General features: G+C 43.1%; 1 protein-coding gene across 3 annotated transcripts in view; it reads left to right on the top strand.

Moving 5' to 3' along the window:
- The first annotated feature begins 9923 nt into the window (after positions 1–9923).
- The window catches only part of MRTFA (myocardin related transcription factor A), a 212892-nt gene continuing 201457 nt past the window's right edge, over positions 9924–21358 (top strand). For 2 of the 3 annotated variants that reach the window (XM_042993349.1, XM_042993347.1), the window contains exons 1-2: positions 16822–17070; positions 18897–18989. In XM_042993349.1, the coding sequence (XP_042849283.1) occupies positions 17028–17070; positions 18897–18989 (136 nt within the window). In that variant the 5' untranslated portion in view covers positions 16822–17027. Of the gene's footprint in view, positions 10391–16821; positions 17071–18896; positions 18990–21358 lie in introns of those variants that run through there. The other variant, XM_042993350.1, reaches the window with a different exon arrangement.

Below are 21358 nucleotides of genomic sequence, written 5' to 3'. Positions count from 1 at the left end.
GAGATCATGGCCTAAGCTGAAGTCAGATGCTTAACCGACTGAGCCACCCAGGTACCCTGATAAAGTCCAAGTTTTTAAGGCTCCCAAGGCTCTGCCTAATCCAGTCTGCCCTGAGTGCAGAGGGGAAGAGAATGCTGAGAACAGGTATGCTGGGGGAGGGGGGGAGGGGGCAGGCTACAGGAAGTGAGATGGGGCCTGGGAAAGCCAAAGGAGAGGCCTGACACCTAGACGGCCAGCACTGGGCTGCAGAGCCCAGAGAACTAGAGGCATGAAGATTACAAACAGGGAGATGTTCCTCTCTGCCTCTTTGTGATGCAGCATCAGTGAGACAAATGGGGGCAACTCTTCCCAAGGTACAACCACCACTTTGTGACCCGAGGCATTCAGTGTGTCCTTCTTAGAATGGCTTGCTGGCTCTATATTTTCCCTGATCTTTATTTCTTATTTTTTGTCATCTGGTCATATCTTTCCATTATATTTTATGGAGTCTTTTTTTTTTTAATTTTTTTTTTAACGTTTTTAAATTTATTTTTGAGACAGAGAGAGAGCATGAACAGGGGAGGAGCAGAGAGAGAGGGAGACACAGAATCGGAAGCAGGCTCCAGGCTCTGAGCCATCAGCCCAGAGCCCGACGCGGAGCTCGAACTCACGGACCGTGAGATTGTGACCTGAGCTGAAGTCGGACGCTTAACCAACTGAGCCACCCAGGCGCCCCTTATGGAGTCTTTTTTTGTTTTTGTTTTGTTTTGTTTTAGAAACATAAAGGGAGTGTTTGCAAGTGCACAAGTGTGAGCAGGGGAAGGGCAGAGAGAGAAGGAGAAAGAGAATCTTAAGTAGACTCCTTGCTCACCACAGAGCCTGAGGAAGGGCTCGATCCTATGACCCTGAGAACATGACCTGGGTGGAAATCAAGAGTTGGATACTTAACCAACTGGGCTACCCAGGCGCACATGTATTCAGTCTTGTAAGAAGCTTACAGTCCTGTTGGTGCCTGTGTGGCTCAGTCAGTTAAGCGGCTGACTCTTGATTCAGCTCAGGTCATGATCTTGTGGTTCGTGAGATGGAGCCTGGCACCGGGCTCTGTGCTGACAGCCTGGAGACTGCTTGGGATTCTCTCTCTCCCTCGCTCTCTGCCCCTCCCCTGCTTGTGCACATGCTCACTCGCTCTCTCTCTCAAATTAAATAAATAAACATTAAAAATAATAACGGCATTGTTTTTCTCATTAAAAGTAACCCTGTATACTTATCATATGTGATTTCTTTAGTATATTACATACTTCAATGAAAACTTTTTAACAAAAGCCTTAGAGTTTATTGTAGTAACTTCAGAAAATATAGAACATAAATGCAATTTAAAAATTATTCTTTTTCAAGAGAGTAAAGATTTTAGAATGTAGAATATCTTTATGACCTTGGGATAGGCAGATCTTTCACAACAGGAAACAAAAAGTGCTAATGAGAAATGAAAACAATTTATTAAACGAATTATATTAAAATTAAGAATCTCTGTTTATCAAAAGATGCAATCAAGGAAGTAAAAAGAAAACCCACAAAATAGGGTAAGATACTCTCAACACATATATGTGATAAAGTCTCAAATTCAGAATTTAGAAGTGACTCATATAAATCAATAAGGAAAAGGTAGACAACTCAACAGAAAAATGGGCAAGAGACTTGAACAGACACTTCACAAAAGAAGTTTTCCAAATGCCAAATAAACATGAAAAGATTTTTAACTTCATTACTCTTCAGGCAAATGTGAATAAACTACAACATGATACACTTCCAACTTGACCTGGTAAAATAAAAAGGATTGAAAATATCTAGTTTAGAGGAAGATGTTAAGCAATAAGAACTCTCACTGAATGTAAATGGTTACAATTACTTTAGAAAGCTAGCTGGCTGGAGACCATAAAGCTGAAACTATGCCTCTCCTGTGACCCAGTGAATGCACTCCCAACAGAAATGTGCGCACATATGTGAACCAAAAGACGTGCACAAGAATATTTATGTCAGCACTGGGTGATGTAGCCCACAATGAAAACAACCACACCAGTAGAATGGATAAGTTTATTGTAATACATTCATACAATGCAATGAGAATAAGCAAACTACAATCACACACAAATATATGGCCTAATCTTAAAGTGTTCTGGGCAAAAATATGCAAACTTCAAATACTTTACGTTGTATCATTCCATTATAGAAAGAACAAAAATAGGCGAAACTAATCTATGCTGTCAGACATCCATGTGGAGGTAACTTGGGGTGCAAGTGAATGGAAGGGGGCACAAGAGGGACTTCTGCGGTCTTGCTAAGGTTGTCTTTTTTGATCTGGGTGCTGGTGAAACATGTGAGTTCTGTTTGTGAAAATTCTTCAGGTGGTATAGTTCTGACATATGCACTTTTCTGTACCCTTCTGAAGTATATACACTTCGATAAAAGGTAACATCAAAAAATGGATATATTAGGAAGTCAAGTTCAAAATATGGCTAAACTAGAGCCTTAAAGGTGCAGGCCTTCTGGCTACTCTAGCAGGGGATGTTCTCCCTTCTATGAAGGTTCTTTGGTGAAAAAGTCTGAAAAGCACCACTTCCGGTTTCCCTTGGTGAGGTTTTGAGAGGCCACCTGCACCAGAGAGCTTTGCGAAGGGCCTAGGTTTCAGGCTTCCGTGCCCGTGATCACGTGATTAGGTTTGGGGCGAGGCGAGTGAGGCACGGTCAGGCAAGTGCGGGGGTCAGATCGTGTCTGTTCTGTATTTATGCTTCCCAAGCAGTAATAACCGGCAGAGGTTCTATCGATTACCAGCGTTGCGGGTTCTCTACTCCAGGGAGTAGAGCGGTTCCCACAGTCAACCACTAGAGGACGCCAAAGAACAGCTTATAAAGCTGAATTCTTTGGTAACGTCGTCCTTCCAGAAAGAAAGATTTTTTTCCCCCCAGCCTGGATTCCTTTTCTCTGACAAAAACCCATCCATTTTGTGATTCTCTGCCTCTCTACATCTCCAGTCCCATGTAGGCCCCAAATACATGAGCCAAATTCAATAGAAGAATATGTTTGGATTCTATCTCCAAAGTACCCAAATAAGATTATTACATTGACTGCAATGATCAGAAAGCCAAAATAAAATCCTACGGTGGTTTGAGTTCAGCCTTGTGTTTAAACCCTGGCTTGTGTGATGTGGGGGCAAGGTATCTTGGGAGGGTGACAAACCTTCTTGATTTGCCTGGGGCTGTCCTAGTTTAAGTACTAAAAGTCTCGCAGCTCAACTTCTCCATTCCTGCAAACTGGGATGGTTGGTCACCCTGTTTTTCTGATCTGTAAAATGGAATCAATGTCAGTACCTACAATGGGGAGAATTGAGTAAGATGATGATGTACATAACAGGTGCTGTTAGTTTTGTTATCAAGTAATACTGTAGATGGTTGTAGGCATGGACTGAGTTCCTATAAAACCATTTAAACAAAGCCTGAACATTTTTATCATCCTGCTCATGCATTCAATTCAATTCCAAACATTTTTACCGAGTGCTTCTTATGTATCAAGAGATAGCAGTTTAGTGGTTATGGGCACATTAAAAAAAATTTTTTTAACGTTTATTTATTATTGAGAAAGAGAGTGACAGAGCATGAGCATGGGAGGGGCAGAGAGAGGGGAGACACAGAATCTGAAGCAGGCTCCAGGCTCTGAGCTCTGCACAGAGCCTGACGCAGGGCTCAAACTCACAAACCGTGAGATCATGACCTGAGCTGAAGTCGATGCTTAACTGTCTGAGCCACCCAGGCGCCCCTGTTATAGGCACATTTTAAAAAATGATTGACCCTTCCAAAGGATGGTATGATCTGTCGGGGACAAAGAGAGAACGTGCTTACAGAACATAGGGGAAAAAGGTAATCCCAGCCCATCGTGTATATCCTCATAGGCCCTAATTTCCTCCAGGCTAGAAAACAGTAGTGGTCTTTTAACTTACCTCCCCAACTCCAGTTCAGTCTCTTTCCAATCTAATCAATTAACTACCAGGTAAATCTTAAAACACATTTTGGATCCTGTTTTTAGAGACCCAATACCTACCTTGCCTTGGCATTCTTTACTTTTTACAATAGAGCCTCAACCAAACTTTCAAGGCTTATCTCTTGAAGAAAACAGACAACTCCCTTGCTCAAACATGTCCCATGTTTTCCTTCCTCCATTCCATTACTCACAATGTTCCTTAAGTTGGAATGCCCCACCTCATTGCTTCCGGTCAAACATACACTCCTTCACGTGAACTTACTGGGTTTTCCACAAGACATAACTCTCCCTTACTTCATTTTTTCTGACTTTACAGCATTGTTCAGATTGGTGTCACTTCATTTATGAACCCTCTCCTTGATTGTGGGCAAGGATTGCCTGTTTCACTTTTGTATATTTCCTCCAGTTCCTTGTATGTAGCGAATAAATGTTTATTGTAGTACACCCAGAATTCTAATTTTGGTATCTATACCATGACTTTGCTAGTTTATAGCCGTGTGTAATATGTGTGTGTGTGTGTGTGTGTGTGTGTGTGTATTTTTTAAGTAGTCTCTACACCCAATGTGGGGCTTGAACTCACGACCCAGAGACCAAGAGTCACATGCTCTACTGACTGAGCCAGCCAGATACCCCTGTGTGATATTTTCTTAACTGACCTCTTTACATACTCATTTACTTTATTTATTTACTTATAAAGTTAAAAAAAATTTTTTTTAATTTATTTATTGAGAGAGCATGAGTGGGGAGGGGCAGAGAGAGAAGGAGACACAGAACCCAAAGCAGGCTCCAGGCTCTGAGCAAGCTGTCAACACAGAGCCCGGTGCAGGGCTTGAACCCACGAACTGTGAGATCATGACTTGAGCCGAAGTCGGACACTCAACCAACTGAGCCACCCAGGTGCCCCATAAAGTTTTTAATTTATTTTTAAAAATGCTTTTATTTATTTTGAGAGACAGACAGCAAGAGAGTGAGCAGGGGAGGGGCAGAAAGAGAGGGAGAGAGAGAATTCCAAGCAGGCTCCAAACAGCACAGAGCCTGACTTGGGGCTCAAACTCACAAACCGTGAGATCATGACCTGGACAGAAATCAACTGAGCCACCCAGGTGCCCTATTTTTAAGGTTTATTCATTTATTTTGAAAGAGACAGGGGGGCGGAGAAAGAGGGGCAGAGAGAGGGAGAAAGGGAATCCCAAGCAGGCTCCACGCTGTCCACTCAGAGCCTAATGTAGGGCTTGAACTCACAAACTGTGAGATCATGACCTGAGCTGAAATCAAGAGTCAGACACTTAACCAACTGAGCCACCATGGCACCCCTTAATTAACCTGTTTAAGACTCAGTTTCCTCACCAAAAAATGAGGATCATAACAACACCCACCTCAGGGGTATAGCAAGGATGAAATAAGACAAGGCACTTAGGATGCTTAGTTTTGTGCTTGGCACAGCAGAGCTATGTACTGTCAGAGAAGGAAAAGATCCATTTAGGCTGGAGGAATACTGGAGGGCTTCCTGGGGTGGGGAGAGTAGGATGTGAGCTGAGATTTGGCTAGATAAAAAGAAAAGAGAAGACATTTAGGCAGAGGGGCCACTATAACCCATTCTATAACCTGAATATAGACCAAAGAAACAGAACCAGAGGGCCCATTCTATAACCTGAATATAGACCAAAGAAACAGAAATGAGCAGGATGTGCTGAGGATGGGGCTGGTTGAATCCTGGGAAGTACCTTTGGAGAGATTCTTCAGGAAGAGAGAGAAAAAGGACAAGTGAAGTACATTTTGCAGAAGTACGGATTAGCGGGGGGGGGGGGGTGGGTGCAGGGAGGGAATCAGTCTCTAGCAGTTTCCTGGAGGTTCCTGTCATTTGGCTTGCCCCTGTCAGCAATAGCAACAAAATTACAAGGATAACTAGTTTGATGAGTGACAGAATTGAATCAGCAGGTGTTTACAGCAAGTTGCAGAGAAGGCTGGAAATGGACAAAATGACAACTAGCTGCTAATAATTAGCAGGGTTAAGCTTGAAATCCTGTGTGTGTGGCCAAGAATTAATTACAGGAGTACAAGAAAGGGTGAATTTTGCTTGGTATCAGTTTGTGGGGAAAAAGCTTTAAAGGAAAAGGGGTGGTAGCAAGAAATGATTATAAAGTCAACTTGAGCCAAAGGGTCAGGGCAATGGGTAAATTTGCTAAGGCAATAGTCTAGTGTACTAATGGATGTAGAGAGTCAGATTAAGGAAGGTCAAAGTCTCACTGTACTCTGGTGATCATATCATACCTGAGTATTTTAGGGGGTCACATTTTGGTTGCAAGGAACAGAAACCCGACTGGGAAGCGAAGGTACTGGCCTTCAGGGTATGCTCAAATGGTGCCCCTCCTAGATCTCTTTAACAGGCCAGTGCACCTATCCCCCAGCTGCTGTGAGTGTTGGCAGCTAAGGGTTCTCAGATGCTCAAAATTCCAGGAATTGCCTTCAGCTGAAGGGAACAGCTTTGGAGACCTTAACTCCTTGATGGCTTACAGCCAGTGGCTGGCTGATACTTGGGTACACAAAGCTGCCCAGTGCCTCATGGGGAATGACTCCTTGGTGTGGTTTCATGCCAGAGCTCTCTGTTGTGGATCAGGCCAAGGCAAAATCAAGCTGATTCTTGCTTAGCTGTTTCTTTTTTCCTGTCCTGCTCAACTTCCTCCCTTACAGGTTTTTCTTCCTTCAATAAGTCCCATTCACCAGATCTCCCTTACAGGCTCTGTTTCTAAGGATCCTGATGAAAGACACTTACAAAAGCAAATAGGCAGAAAATAGCTGGATCCAGGTTCTCAGAGTCATAACCTGCTGCAGTTTTTATCTGTACCTCAGCTCTGATAGTTTGTTTTCATATTGATTTTATGTATTCTTGAGCAAATTCTTTTGTGGTCCTCCTGGTCAACTCCAGGGGATGAGCCGGACAGTTCAGCAGCCTCAGTGTAAAGGAAACTTCTCCATATGGGTAGTTCCAACAAAGTTCCCAGGACTCCTTCTGTTTGGACTGCCTTGGGCCACATGCCTTTCCCTAAATCAATCATTGCAAATGGGGGGTAGGGGTGGGGAGAAGGAAAGCAGTGCTTTGATTGGTCAGGACTGGCCTAGTGCTGCCCCTGGAAAGATGAATAGTAAGGTCAGCCCTATGGCAGCCATATGGACAGACAGTGGGGAGGACTGGTTCCCTAGAGGACATTAGGCTCCCCTTACCAGAATAAAGAGAATGTTTGCTGGAAGGACAAAAATAACACATGTTCCCAATAGATCTTAACAAATTGAAAGATGCCACATGAAGTCATTAGGATAGTGGGGTGTACGGAAACCACAATTTGGCAAAAAAAAGGTGATTTTTTTTATCCTTATTGTTTGGGGGATGGGCAGAAGGTACAGAAAGGGGGCATAATCTTTAAATATTTGGAATGTTGTCATGATGAAGAGGGATTAGGCATGTTCTGTGAAGCTTTAGGAGATGACATTAGAGCCCAGGCTCAGAGATTAGAGGGATGTAAATTATCCATAAGATATATTTGGATACTTTATATGCACACAGATACAAAATAATTACAATTTAAGTTGTCCAGAAAAAGAGCAGGCATATCTGAGAGGTGGTAAGCTTGCCATGCCTGGGCAGCTGGGAATAGGCATATCACTCTTACCATGACTAATAAAATACGCTTGTGCTTCCTTCTCACCTTTTCATAAAGGCTTTTTCATAAAGGCTGTGTCTAGATAGACATTACCTGGAATGCCCCACCCCCACCTTGTCTTAGGGAAATCTGCCGCACCCCAACAATCTTGAACCAGAGTACTTTCTCCTCTGAGGTTCACCTTTGTGTCCTCTTGTTAATCATGACACCTGTGATATGCTGCATTGTAATCTCATCATATGACTTAACTCCCTCCAGTTTGGTGAAAGTGCCCCCAGGCCGTAATTATTAATCTTACTGTGAGTATCAGTGTCTTATTCAAGAAATATTTGTTGAAAAAATAATTTTGCAGAAAGGTTTCTTGTCTTGGGGGAAGGTGTGTGACTAAGGGGCCACAAGGATCCTGCTCAACTTCAAGATTCTGTGATCAGCACATGGCACTAAACTTGAAGCTGACTTATAGATGAGTAATTGGGAATACCCAGGGCCACTTTGGCTTTTGCAGCTATTGGAGGAGAGAAGAGAGGGGATTCTCTTCTGCCCTTCCTCTGACAGTTACACCAATAGACAGTCATGGGAGACCTCTGGGGGAGATCAGGGAATCATAGTTCGAATTTACTCTGGAATGTAAAGTGAGTTGTCCCCTCTCAGTCTCTGTGCCTTGGCACTGCTCCTCCCCAAAGCTGGAAGAATGTCCTAGCTCCTTTCTGTCTCTGGCTACTGTTACTTCTCTCTTCAGCCCTGCTGAGCCACACCATCCCCAGGAGGCTTTCGGGAAAGCACTTCCCCCTCTTTTCCATCCGCCAAGATGGGAGTTATTTCTCCTTTTCTGGACTCCCTCCCATTGCGGGGCGAGGGGGAGCAAATGGCCTGCCTGCACCAAGGTACTTCCCACAGCAGACCTCGCTTTACTTTTTTCCCCTTTAAGTCTTCTTTCTCCTTGTGGAAGTCATAGACCAGGTCCATGTGTGGTCTCTGCGCCTAATGCAGGAGATCCGCGCAGACACACACACACACACACACACACACACACACACACACACACACACACCCCTTTGCTATATGAGTGGATGCCAGAAAGAGTAGGATATCAGCATTTTAGAATTTTACAATTCCAAGAGCCTTTGGGAGTCACCTAATATCACCCTCCCTTCTACAGATGCTCTTCCTGGAGTCTCCTGAGGGAAGATTTTGGGTTCCTTCAGCCCCTTTTCTTCTCGAGGCCCAAAGCCCTTTTGCTGTTGATGATCTCAATATTCTAGGTACGTAGGGAAGGGTAGGTAGGTGTCAGTAGCCTCCCTTTTCCCCTAAGGGAAACTGACTCAGAGAAACGAGGGGACGGGCCTCGGTGGCGCGGGGGCTGTAACGGGAATTCAGGGCTCCGGGCCAGTGTGGAATTTATTGTGCCTCCTTTTGGGAAGCGTGAAAGTGAAGTAATCGATTTACGAGCCCCCGGCGGACCCTTTAGCCCCCTAGAAGGATCGAGACGGGTCAGGAGGATTAATGCAGTTAAGAGCTCACGGCATTGACCCCTTGGCAACTTGGCGAGGTCCAGCCGATCCGCCGCCCTTCTCTCGACAGAGTGGCCAATGGGCTTCGGCCTCTTTAAGGCCCCAGCGCCCCGCCTCCGGCTCGTCGCCGACCTCCTCCCACCTCCTCGCCGCAGCTCGGCCAGTTCCAGACTTCCCTTGGCGATGAGGTCATCTTCTCGTTTCCCATTGGCTACGCCTGGCCGTCAGTCACAGGAAGTCCCGCCGCCGTCCTCACCTCCTTCATACCCCTCCCTTCCCGCCCTCCCTTTAGTCCCCTGGTCCCAGCCTCCACGAGGCCTCTGATTGGCCAGCACAGCTGTCACTTTTCCAGCAGGCAGTGTGGGAGGCGGGAGACGGGTGTGGTGGGAGGGCCCGCAGCTTCCGTGGCTGAGAAGAGCCGGCGGCGGCCGTGTCTGTGGTGTCCGAGGCGGCTGCGAGAGCGACCGTTCCATCCTCCTCACCCCTTCGGCTCCGCTCGCCACAGCCCTCCGCTCGCGCAGACTTCTCCCCAGCTCCGTGCGCCCTGGCTAGACGCTGAGCCTCGGGAGGGGGAAGAGCGCGGTGGGAGCCGGAGGGGGACCGCCGCCGAGCCCGGGCTGGGAGGAGCGCGAGGCGGTGAGTGAGAGTCCGGGCAGGGGACCCCTCCCCCACCAGCCCCGCCCCGAGCATCCTTTCTCCTGGCGACCCCGCCGCGCGCCCTCGGGGTTGGCCTGGGCGGGCCTCGCAGCCCGGCCCCCAACCCGCCGCTGGTCCCCTCGCCTCTCCCCTCCGGGCCAGGGTCGTCTAGCCACGGCGGGCGGGGCGGGGCCGTGCACCTGTGAACCGCCTGGCCGGGCAGCGCGGGTCGGGGGTCCGGGGGTCCGGCACCTGCTGCACCCCGGGTGTGTTTTGACTGCAGGGACCCTCTGTCGCACGCTTTCCCCGGGATCTGTGCAGACCCTCAGGATCCATGTGCAGCCCCAGGATTCCCAGGCCAGGGAGGCTTACCTGGATTTGTTGATGCCTGTGTCAGCAGCCTGAATGCCGCCAGGTGTAAGGGCCCTGGTGGATTTGAAACTTGACGGCCAAGAACTTTACCCTCTAAGAAAGTGTCTGGCAGGACGCTTTGATTACACCTCCCACCCTGGCCGGTGCCGGAAGAACGCATTGATACTCTGTCGTGGCTGGGGCTGGCGCTGGCGCTTTCAGGTCAGATTCTCAAACCTGCCGTTTCCTAGCTGTGTAATCTCGGGCTTCAGTTTCCTCATTAGGAAAAGGGGCGTAATACCTATTACCTGGGGTCGTTGTAAATTGAGAACGACTGGTGGATCAGTTTGTATTGAAGCACCAGCCCAGCTTGGCTTTGTCAGGATTTATCTTTTTTCTTGCTATTATAGAGCATAACGAAAAGGCAGTTTGGCAGACACTTGACTATTTACCAGCTGTATTTGGCATGAGGTATGTGTATACAGGAACGTGAAAGATGTCACTTAAATGTAATAATGAAATTACATCCAGCTTCATGTGTTTTTACATACTTTAAAATCCATGAGAAGTCCGAAGTGTGCAGGTTGCCAGCTTTTGAGATCTTTTCAGGATCTTTTCTACCTGATGTCAGAGCCTGTAACATAATCGTTATTTTCAATAAAAAGCTAAATTCACGTGTTTTAGGTTAGAGGACCCCCAAAACTCCAGATTTCACTTAAGCCGTTTTACTGTTGAAAAGCAGCCGCCTCCCAGGAGTGAGGTGGTACAGCCAGCTGGCACAGAGCCCCATGACTACAGGGTGGGGAACCCTTGGCTGAAAGTGATTTAATGAAGTTTTGCCTAACGTCGTTTCCATTTTTCATAGTGAATCAAAGGGCTTTACGATAGTTTCTTAGTGAAACTAAACTAGAGGCAAACCATTATTGCTTTTTTCAAAAACACGTGCAAAAAAACACTGACTATAGTCCGTTCTAGCACTGCTTCATGTCTTTGCCAGTAATGGTTAAGAGACCCTGTTTAGAAAGGCTTCCAAAAGTCACATCTCTTTGGATAGGTTTTTTATTTAGAGTAAAATCATGAGATGGAAGAGTAATATGTATCCCGTAATCCAAAAGTATTTACTGCAGACTTTCCACATCCTTAAGTACTCTGCTGAGTGCTATGAGGAAGGCATTTAAAAGAAGTATGAAACAGCATCCCAGCCCATAAAGGGCAAAACCAGAAAGTTTGGAATCACTCAGTACTAATTTTGGGTACTACTTAAGTAATGACTTCATTCATTCATTCATTCATTCATTCATTCATTTACTCATTCAGTAAACTTGTTCCTTGTCTGTAACGGGCCAGGTGTTTTTCTAAAAGCCAACATAATCGAGATAAGTGAGATATGGTCCCTGGTCATAGGAGCTCACAGTCTAGTGTGAGAGGCAGAAAGTGACAGTCGTAACACATTGAAATAAACTCCAGACTGTATAGGAGGGTCAAGAGAGCTTCTCTTTTGGACCTCAAAGAGAAGATGGCATTTGGGCTGAATCTCAACTCACCAGATGAAGGAGAGGAAGATCATTCCAAGTAGCTGAGCTTGGAAAGATTTCCTGATGAATCTTCTGACTGCTATAGCCTAGTATAAGCCATAGGGAAGGGGAAGGAAAGCGACATTTCTTTATGCTCACTATGTAATAGGCATTAATAATGCTAGGCTTTTAATGTTATCACTCACTTCTCACAGCAACCCTATGAAGTAGATTTTACCTCCACTTTAAGATAGGAAAACTGAGGCTCAGTTAGTTAAATAATTTGTCTGAGGTTACACGGTTAGTGACAGAGCCTGGACTTGAATTTCTTTCTTAAAAGTATGTATGCTCTTTCCCTTTTCACACTCTGTAGAGATAAATATAAGTGAGATGAGAAAGTTCCAGCTATATATGTTATTTTACTACATCAATTACAAGTTACTTTCTGCAAAATAAATGTTCTTATTTGATTTAAAGTTTCTAAAACTTGTTTAACAAAAGCTATCAAATGGTAGTTATTTTATGTTTATAAGTGTGATGGCATTTGCTAAAAAGTGTGGTTCATGGAAACATTCAGTGGAAGACATGACCTACAGATTCTGTATGGGGCACTTAACAAAGCTGTTAACCAGGTATGGACTTTTCTTGAGACTGTAGCTTACATATTTAAGTGTATAAAGAAAAGGATGTGCAGATGAGTGGCCAATTAAATAGACAAAGGTAAAATAGTTTTGAATAATTTTTATGAAAGGGGAAATTAGAAGTTTGAAGTCATATTAACATAGATTGTTATATTTAGAGAGACTACTATTGACTATAAGCTCCACAAAGGCAATTTGTATCTTTTATTCTCAGCTTCAGGAGCAATTCTTGGGACATAGTAGATGCTCAGTTAATATTTGTTGAATAAAAGATGAATGTAGACAAATATATATTTATAGTGTGTTTATGTAAATTGCTAGGGTTGATAGTTAAAATTGACATAGGAACATTTTCATCTGTTGAGAAAAAACTTTGGTCAGGAGGTTATATTTCAGAAGGTCTTTGAAAGAAGAGGGAGGACATTGATAGATTACAGATGAAGTGGTATAGACATATAGGTAGTTTATAAACGGTTATACTTTGGAAGAAAAGGAACATTGAACAAAGGGAATGACCCACTGACACAATTCAAATATAGGCAGTGTTTATTTCTTTATTTTTTTATTTTTAGAGAGAGCGCACCGCTCTCTCTAGGGAGAGGTGTAGAGGGAGGGATAGAATGTTAAGCAGACTCCATGTTCAGCATGGAGCCGGACATGGGCTTGATCCCATGACCCTGGGATCATGACCTGAGCTGAAAATCAAGCGTCGGACACTAAACTGACTGGGCCACCCCAGCACCCCATAGGTACTGTTTATTTCTATGGCCTTAATGAGTTTTGAGAATCAGGGAAACAGTGTCTGCTCTTAAGGAAATTATAGTTTTAGAGACTAGGTATGTTAGGTATCTATTGTGTAATGTCTTACCCCCAAAGTTAGTGTTTAACAATAAACGTTCTTTCTCATAGTTTCTTTGAGTCAGGAATTTGGGAGCAGCTTGGGGAGTGGTTCAGGCTCAGGGTCTTTTCAGGAGATCGCATTAATAGGTCTTCTGGGGTTATAGTCCTCTGAAGGCTTGACTGAAGCTGGTGGGTCCTCTTCTAAGGTGGCTACTCAGATTGCTGACAAGTTGGTGTAGGCTGTTGGTGGGAGATCTCAGTTCTTCTCCCTGTGGGCCTCTCCACAGAGCTACTTGAATGCCCTCATGGCATGGGATCTGGCTTCCCCCAGAGCAAGCAATCAGGACACCAAGCTGCACTGTCTTTTATTTATTTATTTTTTATTTTACTTTTTATTTTTTTAATTGCACTGTCTTTTATGACCTAGCTTTAGAAGTCACATCTCCCGTTTTCTTTTGGTCACACATTGTGGGAAGGGATTACACATGGGCATGAATACCAGGAGGTAAAGATCTTTAGGGGCCATCTTGGAGGCTGGCTACCTCACAGAACAGAAAAAGTGTTGGAAGAAGGTACAAAGTGCTGGGGAGGGGAGGCAAGGATTCAGAGGAGGGAAAGATTTAATTCTTGTACCAGATTGTCAGAAATATTAATTGGGTGCTGCTCACTGTGTGCCTTCAACGTGGCAGGCCAGTAGGTGGAAGTGGGCACTGAATTAGGGCCATAAGAAATGTAAGGAGTCTAGGCCGGCACTAAGGACAAACACTTGATCTCTGTGTGTAAGGTGAGGGTGGAGTAATTTTTCTGATATTGAGGAGAACGGTAACTTGTCAGATTGATAGACAAGCATAGACAGACCGCACAGTCTCGCGGCATAGATGCTGGGGCCAGACTTCCTGGGTTGCAATCCTGCCTCTACCACTTGCTGGTTGTGTGACCTTGGGTGTGTGACTGTAGTACTCTTACGAAGTCTTCTTAGTAACTCTCTAACTATAAAATGGGGATGATGATGGTGGCTGCTTTATATGGCTACTATAAAGATTAAACAAGTTAAACATGTGCCAAGTCCTTGGCACAGCTTTCCATGCACCACCATCATCATCATCGTTAATTTTAGGCAGTAGCCTAGAACTGACCATGGGTGAATGAGGTTGGAGTCAGAGATGAATGAGTGTAGAATGATGTGAATGTTCAGATAGAAGCATTGAAATGTCAGTCCTTGCTGCTCAGCGTCAGATTTTCCAGTTCAAGTACTTATGTTCACATAGTTTTTATTTCACAATTAGAGTTACACACAGTTACAACAGTACCTCTGGAGGTACTTCAGGAGGTGCACAGTTTGCCTGTTAGGGGTAACTTGTATTCTCGTTATCGGTCTTTGAATTACTGGGCCTTCTACCTGCAGAGTGGGTTTAGTCAGAAGCAGTACTTAGAGGTGCATACGCTTAAAAAGAGCTTAGAAGTGGAACCAGGACCCATAATAATAGCAGAGTGAGCACTTTTGTGACTGGGTCGCAGAAGAACCTGCAGAGATTCTTAATACTGTATCACTTCTTCGAAGAGGGGAGCTCATCGAACTCCGTGTCTCTGTAGGTGCTAAAGCAGGAATTGGGTGATCTGCCAGGGTGCCTTGGGTGGAGCTAATTGCCTAAGTGGCCTTTAGTTCTGCGGTTCAGAGACTCCAGTCCAACTCTCATTGTTTAGTTGAACAGAGGCACTGAGAAATTAAGTGGTTTGAGGTTCCACAAGAATCTCGTGGCTGAGCCTGGGCCAGTTCTTCACCCCGTGTTTAAGGCCGGCTCACATAGTCGTAACAGAAGATCTGCAGAATCTTTGCAAGACTGAGCATTGTGAAAATTTCCTTTCTTCAGATACCATATTTTTAGTTTTGTGGTGTATCTGGTTCATTTGCTTCCCTAGTCACTTTCATTCATATGCTTTTAGAAATCATTCCTTAAGTGAGTGTTAGTTACAAGTAATTTGGAAAGCTCAGTTTGAAATCTGGGATGTATCCTCTTATAGGTGGGCTACTTACAGGTCTTTGACCTCTAAAATTGTAACTGGGAATTATGAGGGATTTTGATTTTTTTGAAAACCTTTTGTTCTGGTAAAATAACTAGTGAAGTAACGTGTCAAGTCTAAGGGCATGAACAGAGCTGGGTACTGACAATTATCAGCTTTGTAACCATAGGCTTACTACTTAACTTTCTTGTGACTAGTTTTTTCATCTGTAAAATGGGGTTCATGATTCTTACTCACAACATGAGGTTGTTAATAAGGATTACGGAGTCATAGTGGCATCATTGTTGTGCTACCTCATTAATTCTCACACCAGCTCTGTAAAGTAAGTAGTAGCACCATTTTGTAGATGAAGAAAGAGAAGCTTGGAGAGATTCACTAATTTAGGAAGAGAGCAATCAGGGTTTGAACCAAGATCTTTTTTTTTTTTTTTTTTTTTAAAGTAGGCTCCACGCCCAGTGTGAGGCTTGAACTCTCGACCCTGAGATCAAGAGTCACATGCTGTACTGGCTGAGCCAGCCAGGCGTCCCCCCAGTTCTGTCTTTGAATTAAAAGTGCTAACTCCTTACGATAATGTGTATGAAGTGACTAACTTTGCCTGTAGTAAATGTCTGTTCCTGTTCACTTGCATAGTTTGTGAAAATGTTGGTATACTGAGAATTCTTTATGGTAGCAATCAAGGTGTTGTAGCATTCAAAGTATTCTTTGCAGTATTCCTTATATGTATCTTGTTGCCATTCCTGAAATAGAAAGCTGTACTAGTGATTTCACATCCTAAATTGCTCAATAAATACTAAATAAGGGCATACTATAGTGTCCAAATTTTAAACATATTTTGTCAGTGTTTCAGTTATCTTTGTAACTGTAAATGGCATAAGTGATGCCAAAGTCCCTTAATCGTGGTTAATCTGTACATATTTCCACTACCACAAAATTTACAGGAACTTGGAAAGTTGTCCTCTCCTCATATTTTAGAACACACCATGTTGCATTTTGGTATGAGAGTGGTGTTATTGGTTTCATGGTGAAACTGGCTTTATTGTTGACTTTATATTTTGTTACATTATGGATGTATTTTGGGGGGTAAGATTATTTTTATTTATTTATTTTATTAAGTAAATTCTTTGCCCATTGTGGGGCTCGAACTCACAACCCCAAGATAAAGAGTTGCACGCTCTACCAACTGAGCCAGTCAGGTGCCTCTATGGGATGGATGTCTTTAAAGTAGTCTTTTTATTTTTATTTTGTTTTTTGTTTTTTTTTTTTTTTGAGAGAGAGCAGGTGAGCTAGGCAGAGTGGCAGAGAGAGAGAGAGAGAGAGAGAGAGAGAGAGAGAGAGAGAGAGACTCTTAAGCAGGCTCCACATGTAGTTCGAAGCTTGATGTGGGGCTTGATCTCACTATCGTGAGATGGGGGCTTGATCTCACTACCATGAGATCATGACCTGAGCTGAAATCAAGAGTTGGCTGCTCAACTGACCAACTGACCGAGCCACCCAGGTGCCTCTAAAGTAGTCTTTTAAAATTTGCCTTGTATATGTTATCTTGGCTTTCAAAACAATTTAGAAATGAAGGGTAAGGACAATTGTTCTTTTATATCTCTGATACATGTGATAATCACTTTTTATGGAAAATCAGTTGAACTAAAGCTTTCATTCAGAAGCCTTTCACTCTTTAATTCTAATATTCCAGGTTAATGCCCTAAGGGGGCATGGGAGGCAAAGATGTGGTGCTATTTTAAATTCTATATTTTGTAGATTCAGTGGATCATTTCACATTCTTGTTGATATTTCTTTTCTGTTTAGATTTTTTTGTTTTTTTGCAAGGGAGGATCTGGGAGTCCTGGAATGATGGGAATAGGGAGCCACCAAGAATACAGTGAGATCATAGGTTAGTGATTTAATTTGAAATTAAATAAATTTGAAGCTTTCCTTTACGCAGTAGAACATCATGGGGTGGTTATTGCTCATTTTTGTAATATCTGTCATGAATCTTTGTATACATTGAGTGAAACAGCTATTTAGTCCTTTCCTAAAGCAGTCACTCTGTAGCATGATCGTGTTTTATTTTATTTTATTTCATTTTATTTCATTTCATTTCATTTCATTTCATTTCATTTCAATTCATTTCAATTTTATTTTTTTCCCCCTTTCACTTTTACCTGAAAGCTGATTCTGGAGGTGAGCCTGCAGAAACAATTTGTATAAAACTGGGCATGACCTGTACAATTTGGATAAGGTATTCATGACATTTTATTTTCAACATGTTTAATAACCTGTTGGGTGCCTAAATAAAACTGAGTTAATTATAGTGTAACCTTTTGTTCTATTTGGAGAGTGTTAAGGGATTTTTGAATACCTTCCAAAATTCACCTTCATCACATGAACTTAGAAAGCTCTTTCTAGAGCAAGGATCCTCAAAACTTAACCTGCATGAGTCTCTACTTCTTCTAGTCACTTCTTTGTTTTGTTTTGAAAAAGTGTAGTAGGTTTTCCTACTGTTTGGAGATAGTAGTGATGAGTCTGGAGTTGAATGCACCTGTTTTCAATTCTGGCTCTACTGTTCACTGGCTGTGCGATCTTGGGCAAGGGAATTAATCTTTCCAAATCTCTATTTCCTCATAGGATGGCTGTGAGAGGTAAATAAGTTACATGTAAAGCATTTAGCACATAGTAGGCATTCTATGCGTGTTAATTTTCCTAACACCCAGAAGTTTTCTTTTGTAGCAGTAGCTACAATTGCAGCAAAATAATTGTGTAATTGTTTATGTTTTTCTCCTCATAAGCTTTGTGAGGACAGGGGCCATGTGTGTCTCTTCATTGCTATTTTCCCAGCATTCAGTGTAGTGCTTGGCGTGGTATATAATAGATGCTCAATAAATACTTGTTGAATGAATGAAAGTGACTCACCCCTTCTCCTTACCCTGTCCTTCCTTGTCTTAAATGACAGTGTCCTGAACTTACACTTGAGAATTACTCAGCTTTTTACTTGATTCTTGGTCCATTAATGACTGGAGCTAGGTAAAGGGGAAGGCAATGAACAGATGAATAACGGCCAGAAAGAGAGCATAACAATATTCAAAGTAAGTTATAATATTTTAAAATCATAGTACTCTGGGATTTCTAACCTTTTCTAATCTGATGTCCAGCCCCAGATTCTACCAAAACAGTTTTTGGCGAGGCCACCCCTGGCTTGTATGTTGATGAACCAGTGGGTTGTCCTCAGCTTAGTAAAACGTACTTAGTAAAATGTACTAGAGATTTGGAAAGATTAATTCCCTTGCCCAAGATCGCACAGCCAGTGAACAGTAGAGCCAGAATTGAAAACAGGTGCATTCAACTCCAGACTCATCACTACTATCTCCAAACAGTAGGAAAACCTACTACACTTTTTCAAAACAAAACAAAGAAGTGACTAGAAGAAGTAGAGACTCATGCAGGTTAAGTTTGAGGATCCTTGCTCTAGAAATTCTTATAGTAATTCAGGTAAGAACCTTGATGTCATCTTCTCTTTCTTTCCCACTTCATATCCAGTCCATCAGCGAATCCTGTTAGCTCTCTTGTGTAAATATATCTGTATCTGATCATTTCTCACCACCTCCGTCATAATTATCCTTGTCCAACCCAACTGATTAGTTTAGGTTCCTGTGGCTAGCTACTGTAACAAATTACCACCGACTTGGTGACTTAAAACAGCCTATATTTATTCTCTTATAGTCCTGAAGGCCAGATGTGTGAAATCAGTTTCACTGGGTCAAAATCACGGTGTCAGCAGCAGGGCTGCACTCCTTTTGGAAGCTTCGGGGGAGAGTAAGTTCCTTGCCTCTTCTGGTTTCAGGTGGCTGCTGGCATTGCTTGGTTTGTGGCAGGATCACTTCAGTCTTCAACGGCAGCATCTTCAGATCTCTGTGCACATCTCTTTCACCTCTCTGTCAAATCTCTCTGCCTCCCTTTTATAAAGACATGTGATTGCATTTAGGGCTCACTCAGATAATCCAGGATAATCTCCCCATCTCAAGATCCTTAATCACATCTGCAAAGATTCCCCCACCTTTATTGTTATTATTGTTATTATTGGCCTTTTAAGGTAACAATCACAAGTTCCAGGGTCTAGGATGTAGAAAATGTGGGTATCTTTTTTTTTTAAGTTCATTTATTTTTTTATTTTGAGAGTCGGGGAGTGGAGGAGGGGCAGAGAGAGAGAGGGAGAGAGTGAATCCCAAGCAGGTTTCTCACTGTCCACACAGAGCCCACTGTGGGGCTCCATCTCTTGAAACATGAGATCATGACCTGAGCCGAAGTCAAGAGTTGGACGCTTAACCAACTGAGCCACCCAGGTGCCCCGAAAATGTGGGTATCTTTAGGGTGCCATTTTTCAGTCTACCAGTCTGTTCTTTGGCTCCCAGAGATTCACATCTGTCCCGCATGCAAAGTACATTCATCCTATTCCAACATTCCCAACAGTCTTAACCCATTGCAACATCAACTCAAGTTAAGATCTCATCTACATAACATTAGCTTAAAAGTACAAAATCTCATCATATAAATCCTCTAGGTTAGGTATAGGTGAGACTCTGGGTATGATCCATCTTGGGGCAAAATCCCTTTCCATCTGTGGCCCTGTGAAACAAGAAAACAAGTTATATGTTCTCAAAATACAGTGATGGGACAGACATAGACATTCCTATTCCAAAAAGGAGAAAATGCAGGGCATAGGTGTGTCACTGGTCCCAAGCAGTTTTAAGATCCGGCAGGGAAAATGTCATTAGTTTTCAAAGCCTGGGAGTAATCCTATGTGGCTTGAGATTCCTGCTCTGGGCCTGTGGCTTTGGCTTTTGGGCTCATGGCTCAGCTCTAGGAGTTTTCTTTTTCTTTTTTTCTTTTTTTTTTTTTTTAATTTGTTAATGTTTATTTATTTTTGAGAGAGAGAGCGCGAGCAGGGGAGGGACAGAGAGAGAGGGAGACACAGAATCCAAAGCAGGCTCCAGGCTCTGAGCTGTCAGCACAGAGCCTGACAGGGGGCTCCAACTCACAAACCTTGAGATCATGACCTGAGCCGAAATCGGGCGCTTAACTGACTGCGTCACCCAGGTGCCCCATGACTTACTTATTTTATAACTGGAAATTTGTACCTTTAGACCCCCTTCGCCCATTTCTCAGCACTCCCCCGCCCGAACCTGTGGTAACCACTAATCTTGTCTGTGTCTGTGAGCTCAGTTTTTTTTTTTTTTTTAATTTCACGTATAAGTGAGATCATATATTTCTCTTTTCTCTTATTTCACTTAGTGTAATGCCCTTGAAGTCCGTTCATGTTGTTGCAAATGGCAAGATTTCATTCTTTTTTATGGCTGAATAATATTTATATATACCACATTTTCTTTATGCATTCATTCCTCAGTGGATACTTAGGTAGTTTTCATCTCTGGCTGTTGTAAATAATGATGCAGTGAACATGGGGGTGCATACATCTTTTCGAATTAGTGTTTTTGTTTTCTTTGGATAAATACCAAGAAGTGGAATTACTAGATCATATAGTAGTGCAGTTTTTTTTTTTTAAGTCCATTTATTTACTTTTTGAGAGAGAGAGGAAGGGAGAGAGTGTGCTTGCATGTGCTTGCGTGTGTGAGTAGGGGAGTGGCAGAGAGAGGGAGAGAGAGAGAATCCCAAGCAGGCTCTGTACTGTCAGCACAGAGTTTGACGCAGGGCTTGAACTCTCGAACAGCAAGATCATGAGCTGAGCCGAAATCATGAGTTGGCTGCCCAACTAACTGAGCTACCCAAGCACCCCAGGTGTGCTATTTTTAATTTTTTGAGGACCTTCCATACCATTTTCCATCACGGTTGCACAAATTTACATTCCTACCAACAGTGCATAAGGGTTCCCTTTTCTTCAGATCCTCCCCAACACTTGTTATTTCTTATCTTTTTGATAATAGCCATTCTAGCAGGTGTGAGGTGATATTGTGGTTTTGATTTGCATTTCCCTGATGATGAGTGACGTTGAGCATCTTTCTGTCTTCTCTGGAAAAATGTTCAGATCCTCTGCCTATTTTTTAATTAGACTGTTTTTTTTGCTATTGAGTTGTATGAGTTTTTTAAAAATATATTTTTGATATTAGCCCCTTATCAGCTGCATGATTTGCAAACATTTTCCACCATTCTGTAGGTTGTCTTTTCAT

The sequence above is a fragment of the Panthera tigris genome, chromosome B4 (assembly GCF_018350195.1).
Source record: "Panthera tigris isolate Pti1 chromosome B4, P.tigris_Pti1_mat1.1, whole genome shotgun sequence".
Lineage (NCBI taxonomy): Eukaryota > Metazoa > Chordata > Mammalia > Carnivora > Felidae > Panthera > Panthera tigris.
The sequence above is the reverse complement of the archived record's forward strand: the minus strand, read 5'-3'. Positions and strand labels throughout refer to the sequence as shown.